Consider the following 9,429-nt stretch of genomic DNA (forward strand, 5'->3'; position numbering starts at 1 on the left):
TGACACTATATCATGTGCTTATACATCGTGTGTGACCTGTCCATCGTATTTATACATCGTGTGTGCCTATGTCATGTGTTATACATCGTGTGTGACACTATGTCATGTGTTATACATCGTGTGTGACACTATGTCATGTGTTATACATCGTGTGTGACACTATGTCGGATAGGTTATACATACGTGTGTTGACACTGTCATTGTGTTATAATCGTGTGCGACACTATGTCATGTGTCATAATAACGTGTGTGACACTATGTCATGTGTTATTACAACATCGTGTGTGACACTTATGTCATGTGTTATACTCTGTGTTGTGCACACTATCTGTCATGCTGTGTAACACTCGTTGTGTACACTAGTATCATGTGTAACAAATCGGTGTGTGAGCACTATTGTCAGTGTGTGCATAACGTCGTGATGTGACACTATGATCATGTGTTATACCATCGTGTGTGACACTATGTCATGTGTTATACATTCGCTGTGTCTGACACACTGTCATGTGCTTATATCATGCGTGTGCTGACACTATGTCATGTTGTTATACATTCGTGCTGTGACACTATGTTCATGGTTATACATTCGGTGTGTGACAGCACTTGCATGTGTTATACATCGTGTGTGACACTATGTCATTGTTATAATCGTGTGTGACACTATGTCATGTGTTATACATCGTGTGTGACAGCATATTGTCCATGTGTTATACATCGTGTGTGACACTATGTCATGTGTTATACATCGTGTGTGACACTATGTCATGTGTTATACATCGTGTGTGACACTATGTCATGTGTGTTATTACAATCGTGTGTGACACTATGTCATGTGTCATACATCGTGTGTGACACTATGTCATGTGTTTTCCATCGACAGCCGTCATCAAGCTTCACGCAGCAGAGATCGCCCAGCAGGAGCAAGACGAGACGAAACCAAAGTTCTCCACGTCGACCACAGGTGGCGCTGTTTCCTATATAATATAATAATAATAAAAACCTATAAATAAATAAATTTCCTATATAGTCACCACTAATACACACATGTGCTCTCACATCCATCAGTTAGATCATCGCTAATCTATAAAATTAATGAAATCCATTTAAAATTATATAATAATATACAAAACTAGAGCACTCGGAGAGCACAGACCTCTGCCAAGGCAGCTCAATTCTCTCACGCTGTGAAAATTTTTATTAATTTGATTAATTAATTAAATAATTAATTGGATGCCGGTTCACCACCAAATAGTGTAATCAATTCTAAGTTACCCCCATTCTGAACCTATCCTGAAAATTTTATTAATTAATTAATTCATTCATTCATTAATTGGATCTCCGGTTCACCACCAAAATGTAATCAATTGCTTAGTTACCCCATTTCCTGACCCTATGCCTGAAAATATTTATTAATTAATTAATTCATTCATTCATTAATTGGATCCGGATCACCACCAAAATGTAATCAATCTAAAGTTAGCCCATTGTCTGACCTATCCTGAAAATCTTTATTAATTAATGTAATTCATTCATTAATTAATTGGATCCAGGATCACACCAAAATCTAATCAGATTCTAAGTTAGCCCATTTCTGACCTATCCTGAAAATTTTATGACAATCCGTCTATAATTTTTTTAGTTAGGCTGTACACAAACAAACAAACGCACAAACCCACCAAACAACACACACACGCGGCCGGTGAAAACATAACTCCTGCCAACCCCTTGGCGGAGGTAATTATATGGATATTGATATTATATATTGATCTTATTATATTAAGTAAGTAAGTGTATAAGGGTGTGAGAAGGAAGTATACTCTACTGACTAAATGAATATATTGTCATTGAAAAAAAGTCAGATAATACAAAATACAAAAATATGTATACACGCATGTAATACACTTTATAAAATAACATGCATTAAACACGAGTAGGGCGAGATTAATAGCAAGTAGTGGGTAACCGCCGACGATGGTTCGTTTCGATCAATCTGCCGCCGATTTCTCGCCGTGTTCTAACGTCTTTCTATGCGTCTGCCTCGTCATGGCGATGATGCGGTTGTCGTCGGCGACGCGTGATGCAGACGAGATCGAGCGCTGCTTCGCCGCCAGAGCTGCGCGTGAACCTGCCTCATGAACTCCTGGAGCATCTCGACAAAGTTGATGTACAACGCCTACGAGGGCTGCCGCCGTCAGCATGATCCCGCGCCAAAGGTAAGGGAGGCACACACGTCGGCGCCGCCGCATTCTACGCCGAGTGAATTCGAAATGAACACCACTACAAAGTATTCGTTATAATATTGTATGATAAATTATAACGTATAAATATAATAATAAATTATAAATATTTTTGATGTGAAATAATGAATTGATTTCAAGATAACGAGATGCATGCGTTCGTTAGCGTCCGTCCAGTAAGTGCGGGCGTGGAGTATACCCCCCGCCAGTGGTCGAGCATGGAGTACAGCGGCCCCTGGTGTTTGTTGTCGGCGCAGGTCGTGCGGACGTTCTTCCGGACGAACCGGGCGACGTGTCAGGAGTGGCTGCACCGCTGCGCGCCGCCGCCGTACAGGTGGCGCTGCACTGCGGCTGCCGGCCGTCGCCGTGCATCACGCGCACTGGCAGCTGCCTAGCCGAGATTGAAGGCCGCCGCTGCGACCGCAGGGTGAGCGTGGCGCCCCCTTGTAGTTGGGGCTCCGACTGTTGTGTGGCTTGTGGTGTTGTATGATGATAGTGCTGGCTGCTGCTGCTGATGGTGATGGTGGTGATGATGATGATGATAGTGATGATGATGGTGATAGTATTGTTGCTGCTGAAGATAGTGATAGTGTTGTTGCTACTGGTGTAAGTGCTGCAGCTGCTGCTGCTGATGGTGATGATGATGACGGGGGTGATGGCAATGATAGTGATGATGATAGTGATACGGCTATTGATTCCAATGTTATTGCTGCTGCTGCTGCTGCTGCTGCTGATGATGATGATGATGATGACAATGGTGACGATGATGGCAGTGATGATACCGCTACTACTACCACTGCTAATAATGACGGCGGATCTTATGTCATCACAGTATCTGCTCACCCTCCCACTTACTCCCGCTTACTGTTACAGACGGCACAGTTTGAGCAGGTCGTCTGCTGGGCGGTGCTGGCGCTGGTGCGACTGCGGTGTGGCGACGCTATCCAGGGTGTGTACGCGTGCTCGCTAACCTCAGCTCAGCTGGATCAAACCCTGCATCGACATGGCGTCCGGCAGGTGCGTGGGTCGCGCGCGCGCGCGGTCGTACACATGCAACACGATGCAACATGATGCAACACGAAACAACACGATACAACATGATACAGCACAGATCAACGTAATACATAAAACACTACAATGCAGCACCGTGTAATACATACAACACCACAACACAACATATACAACATATAACAACAACACAACACAATACGAGACAACTTAAGACAACACATAACACGGTACAACATAACACACAATACGTAATACATACGATACATGTAACACATCAGAAAACGCAACACAACACAACACGAGAAAACATGATACAAGACAAACCGTTCGTGTTGCAGAGCTTTCGTGAAGCAGACGTGCTGTCGATGGACTGCATAGATATTAGATAACTACTGCTATACTACTCTATATACTACCTGCATATATATATATATATATATATATATATATATATATATGTCTGCATCTTGTCTGCAGGTACGAGCTGGCAGCGAAGGAACTGCGTGCGCTCGTGGAAGCTTACAGCGAGTCTCTCGCCGTCGACCAGCCGGACACCGACCCCCCTCCCACCTCCTCGGTCTTCGTCCCGCCCCCCAGCCCCACTCACAAGGCCGCCCCGGAGCACGACCCCTTCATTGGGAGGTTCCTCGTGCAGCAGGTGAGTGTGGTGTCACAGATGCGACCTTGGCACCGACCTTGGTGCTGCTTGTCCTTGCCTAGAGGTCGTTGACACTGTACCATGTTGCCCATGATTGCTGCTAACGTTCTCGTGTTTGTTAAGTTAACAAACTTCGGCAATTTGAATGTGAAATTTTGGATTCGAAGTAAACGTTGGGTAGTCTGGGGTCTTGGGTAACGTCGTGGGTTCACGATGGCTGACTGCTGCTCTCTTTTTTGTCGCTTTGCGGCTTTATGACATCCAACGGCTGCTCTCTTGGTGTCGCGCGATGGCTGATGACTGCTCTCTTGTCTCCGCGCGCGCACGTGACAGGTCGCCGAGTGCTACGTACAGCTGGGCAGCTGGACGGAGGTGCTGCGCTGGCAGGAGCGCGTCAAGGACATGAGGAACGAGCACGGTGGCGCACCCACGCAGCAGGCGTTTACGACCACGCTCGACACCAACTACGTGAGGTACGTCTAACAACGTACAGTTAGTGTGTGAGACAAGATGGAGCCTCAGATGTGGACTTTGTCTCCAATCTGATCTCGGTACAAGAGGGGGTGGGGGTTGGGAGCAGGTATTGTGGGTTGTAGACGTGGGTAAGGCCTCATATTAACATTTAATGGTTACCGTTAATAGTTTTTTGTCGACCGACCAAAGGTTTAATCGTATAATATGTATATTATGTATATATAATATAAGGTGTGTTATATATATATGTTATTGTTGGTGGGTGGGAGCAGGGCGCTGTCATCGTTTGAGCAGCGTGACTACAGGCAGGCGGACACACACCTACAGCTCGTGTCGGATGAGCTGCTGCACGCGGGCGTTGCCTGGGAGCAGCACGAGCTCATCGACTGCTGCGACAGACACCTCCTACGTCAGGCCACCAACCTGGCGCTCGGCAAGAAGCTGTGAGTACGGGTTGCCGCGGCGACGCATCGGCGTCGGCCAGCGGTCGAATCGAGTCGCGATTGTTTTTGTTGTTGTTGTTGCGATGTGCCGACTTCTCACACATAATATGTGAAGGTCGCACTCATGATTGATATGAAGTAATCACCTTCATAATTAACGAGGTAATTACCCTCGTAATTAACGAGGTAATCACATAATTAATATGTAGTAATCACACCAAAAATAAATATGAAAAATTCATATGTTAATAATTTATAATAATGTGAAACAGATAATTAATGCTATCATGTCTATGTGCGTTGATCAGATCCATCAGACCCAAAATATTTCCTGCCTTGACTCGTGGCACCTCTGACCCGTGGTTTCTCTCTCTGTTTGCCTCAGGTCGGCTGTTCCCACTGAGCTAGAGAACATCATGTCGCTAGCGCACTCTGTCTTGAGGATCGGTGTGCTGGACTCGCCACCGCTGCTCTGTCCGGAGGCAGTTATCATGGCGCAGTGCGCGGAGATGCTGCAGCCTTTAGCAGCCAAGAAGGTAAGCCGCACAGGTTGAATCTGAATGTTGATCCTCACAAGAACTCCATATTTCTTGCTCGGAGTATGTGAGAGAGCATCAGTTTAATGCCAGTCAATCAATCTGTCAATTGAAAAGAAATTTCGCTTTTGCTAGCGACTACACATCTATTTCTACAGATTGATCGACACTTTGCCTAGTTTCCCCATGTGTCGCAGCTGCCATCACACATGGCATTGTTGTCATCGTTGTTATTGTTGTTGTTATTGTTGTTGTTGTTGTTATTGTTGTTGTTGTCGTGTTTGTAGACAGCGGGTGCGTTCCCGTTCAGAGACACCATCGCGCTCGACCCGCAAGATCACTATGCACGACACCTGGGCATCGCCATCCGATACGTCGCCTACGCCGCCAGGAAGAAACAAGAGAATGGTAAGCATCGTGCCGTCAACGTTTCACACGTGCGCAGAGAAAGTAGTGAGAGGCGCTGTTGTTATCGCATGGCGAGAATAGTGAGACACGATTGGTCAATTGTTCTCTCGTGGCAGCGGTGGCGAGGACTGGCGATTGGTCCATTGTTATCACGTGGCGAGAATAGCGAAGACGCGTGATTCGCTCGTGATGACGTCACCCCGTTTTCTCGCTCTTGCGCAGGTCTGGCAACGGAACTCGCGCAGCGCCCCCTGGCCGAGCTCTACCTCACGGGCGCCTCGCTCGCACGCAAGCAGCAGAATCTCTCGCTCGCCCGCGACCTCATCCTCGCGCTTGTCGCCGACCGCGCGACACCAGAGGGCGCCGTCGTCGTGCGCGACGTGCAGGGGGCGCTGCGTGCGGTGGCGTCGGAGGGCGGCGGCATCGGGGCGCGTGACTGCGTGCGTCTGCACAGAGAGGGCGCCAAGCTGCTCTCGTCGCTCGGACAGACGCGCGAGGCGGTGGAGGCGGCGTGCGGCGGCGTCGTCCACGTCGTCAAGGACTTTGTCGGCAGCGGTGAGTGCGACTCGAGGCGGCGGTTGTCCCCGGCAACGGTCGCGGCATCGCGTTGTCTTGTGGAAGCGGGAGAGCTCATTTTGACGTGTTTTGTTATTAATCTTAATAATTTAAATCTTATTAGAATTGTGTTATTTACCTACCCACTGAAATCGATCGTTAGTGGTTATATAAGTGGCGTTGTAGAGATTGCAGGCTTACATAGATACAGCAGTACAGTCAGGTCTGTCTGAGGCAGGGTATTAGCCAGGAATGAGTATTGTGGGAGCGCAGAAAAAATATTTGGTAGTGCAATTTGTTTGTATGTGTGTCTTTAGATCAATATTTTAGGCCGTGCTACACATTTTTGGCCGTGCAGTTTCAAAACTGATCGCGCAAATCACGGCTGCACGGCTCGCTGGCTAATACGTTGGTCTGAGGTCAACTCTAACAGACAGGCGTGCGCCCCCTAGTGCCACCTAGTGTCATACGACAAAACTATAACGAGGTGAATCGTTGCTATTGCCGGGTCGGCAGTCGCCACGGTAACGGCGTGATTGACAACTCCTCGTGCGCTCGTTCCCCACAGGCGCACAGCTGGCAGAGTGCCAGGAGCCGATGGCTCGCTCCCTTCTCGACATTGCCAAGTGGCTGCAGCAGGACCAGAAACACCTAGCCTCGCTCGCCGCACAGCTAGGCATGCTGGGACAGGGCGATGGCGTCGACGCGCCGCTGACGGCAACCGCTGCTAGCCTCGCGACGCTTCTCGCGCGACAAGAGGACATCCGCAGGGTGGACGGCGACGGTAGGTGGCAACTCTTGGGGCAGGCGCGCCCGTGGGATTAGGATAAAAATCCTGATTTGATGGGATTGCTTTTAAACTGGTGGAAAATTCCTAGTAGTTTGTACTGGAATGGCTAAACATGGAGTATTATGCAGCGATTTTATCGGAATGAGTAAATAAAGCCGTCACTGTATTTTTATACTTTATATCTTGTCCAAAAATATTAAATAAAAAAAATACGAGAACATTATATGTAGTGTTTTTACTACAAGCGTTACTAAATACATCCTATAACTCATGCGCGGTGCCTCGATCAGCAGACGCATGACCGGTATTTCTTCGACTGCGATATTTATAGACTGAATAGATAGTCTTACTAAAAAAGTAGTCACTCATAGCACTAAACATTTCATTAAACCCCTTGCCTGATATTATTAATAATCATCATAATAAAACTACTAATAAAAACTGATAGTAATAATAACAACGCGCTCGGAGGACGGTGCGATCACGGAGTGACGCTCCTTCGTTGCAGACTGGAAGATCGCGGCGTCGTCGGTCGTCATGGAGACGGACGCGGTGCTCGGGCGTCTGCTGCACCTGAGCGCGCTCACGGCGCCGGGCCTCGCGAAGGCGTGGTCGGCGCTCGCGTCCTGGTGCTACAAGTGGGGCCGCAAGTCTGTGGACAATGCGAGCCATGGCAGCGTGGGGCTGCTGCCCGCCGAGCAGGAGGCCATACTTGACCTGCTGCCCAAGGTCAGTGCATTTCTGACCTATTCTGAAAATTTAATTAATTAATTAATTAATTGGATCCGGTTCACCACCAAAATGTAATCAATTCTAAGTTACCCCATTTCTGATCTAGCCTGAAAATTTTATTAATTAATTCATTCATTCATTCATTAATTGGATCCGGATCACCACCAAAATCTAATCAATTCTAAGTTAGCCCATTTCTGACCTATCCTGAAAATGTTATGACAATCCGTCTATAACTTTTTCAGTTAGGCTCTACACAAACAAACAAACGCACAAACCCACAAACCAACAAACACACGCTGGTGAAAACATAACCTCCTGCCAACCCCTTGGCGGAGGTAATTATATGGATATTGATATTATATATTGATACTTATTATATTAAGTGAGTAAGGTATAAGGGTGTGAGAAGGAAGTAACTCTTCTGAATAAATGAATATTTGTCATTGAAAAAATGTCAGATAATACAAAATACAAAAATATGTATACACGCATGTATACACTTTATAAAATAACATGCATTAAACACGAGTAGCGAGGATTAATAGCAAGTAGTGGGTAACCGCCGACGATGGTTCGTTTCGATCAATCTGCACGATTTCTCGCGTGTTCTAACGTCTTCTATGCGTCTGCCTCGTCATGGCGATGATGCGTTGTCGCCGGCGACGCGTGATGCAGACGAGATCGAGCGCTGCTTCGCCGCCAGACTGCGCGTGAACCTGCTCATGAACTTCCTGGAGCATCTCGACAAGTTGATGTACAACGCCTACGAGGGCTGCGCCGTCGCCATGAATCCCGCGCCCAAGGTAAGGGGGCAGCACCGTCGGCGCCGCCGCATTCTACGCGAGTGAATTCGAAATGACACCACTACAAAGTATTCGTTATAATAATTGTATGATAAATATAATCATATAAATATAATAATAAATGATAAATATTTTTGATGTGAAATTAATTGATTTAAAGATAACGAGATGCATCATTTGCGCGTCCGCGTCCAGTATGTGCGGGCGTGAAGTATACTCCCCGCTAGTGGTGAGCATGGAGTACAGCGCCCCCTGGTGTTTGTTGTCGGCGCAGGTCGTGCGGACGTTCTTCCGGACGAACCGGGCGACGTGTCAGGAGTGGCTGCACCGCGTGCGCGCCGCCGCCATACAGGTGGCGCTGCACTGCGGGCTGCCGGCCGTCGCCGTGCATCACGCGATGGAGCTGCTAGCCGAGATGAAGGCCGCCGCTGCGACGCAGGTGAGCGGTGGCGCCCCCTTGTTGTGGGGCCCCCGACTGTTGTGTGGCTTGTGGTGTTGGTAATGATGATAGTGTTGCTGCTGCTGCTGATGGTGATGGTGGTGATGAAGGTGGTGGTGGTGATGATGATGATGATGGTGGTGATGATGATAGAATGGCTGTGGATTTCTGCTACTGTTTTTGGTGGATATATGCTACTAAAGTGGATTTTATGCTACTATATTAGTAGGCAAGTATCAAACGTGTGGGATACTTGCCTACTAATGTGGATTTGTGCCTAGCTATTTGGATTTCTGTCTACTAAATGTGGATTTTCTGCTAACTCGCGTTTCCTTGAATC

General features: G+C 47.4%; 1 protein-coding gene across 1 annotated transcript; it reads left to right on the forward strand.

Moving 5' to 3' along the window:
- Positions 1–3,113: 3,113 nt before the first annotated feature.
- LOC106816563 (serine/threonine-protein kinase SMG1-like) lies at positions 3,114–9,089 on the forward strand (the record flags this gene model as incomplete). The annotated part of the gene is made up of 12 exons (XM_014821187.1): positions 3,114–3,254; positions 3,726–3,906; positions 4,240–4,379; positions 4,653–4,823; positions 5,209–5,359; positions 5,647–5,767; positions 5,990–6,140; positions 6,222–6,322; positions 6,891–7,106; positions 7,621–7,845; positions 8,523–8,650; positions 8,925–9,089. Coding segments are annotated over exons 1-12 (1,764 nt in total), but the record flags the coding sequence as incomplete, so codon positions are not given.
- Between the last annotated feature and the right edge of the window lie 340 nt (positions 9,090–9,429).

Source organism: Priapulus caudatus, unplaced genomic scaffold (genome assembly GCF_000485595.1).
Source record: "Priapulus caudatus unplaced genomic scaffold, Priapulus_caudatus-5.0.1 Scaffold1416, whole genome shotgun sequence".
NCBI lineage: Eukaryota > Metazoa > Priapulida > Priapulimorpha > Priapulimorphida > Priapulidae > Priapulus > Priapulus caudatus.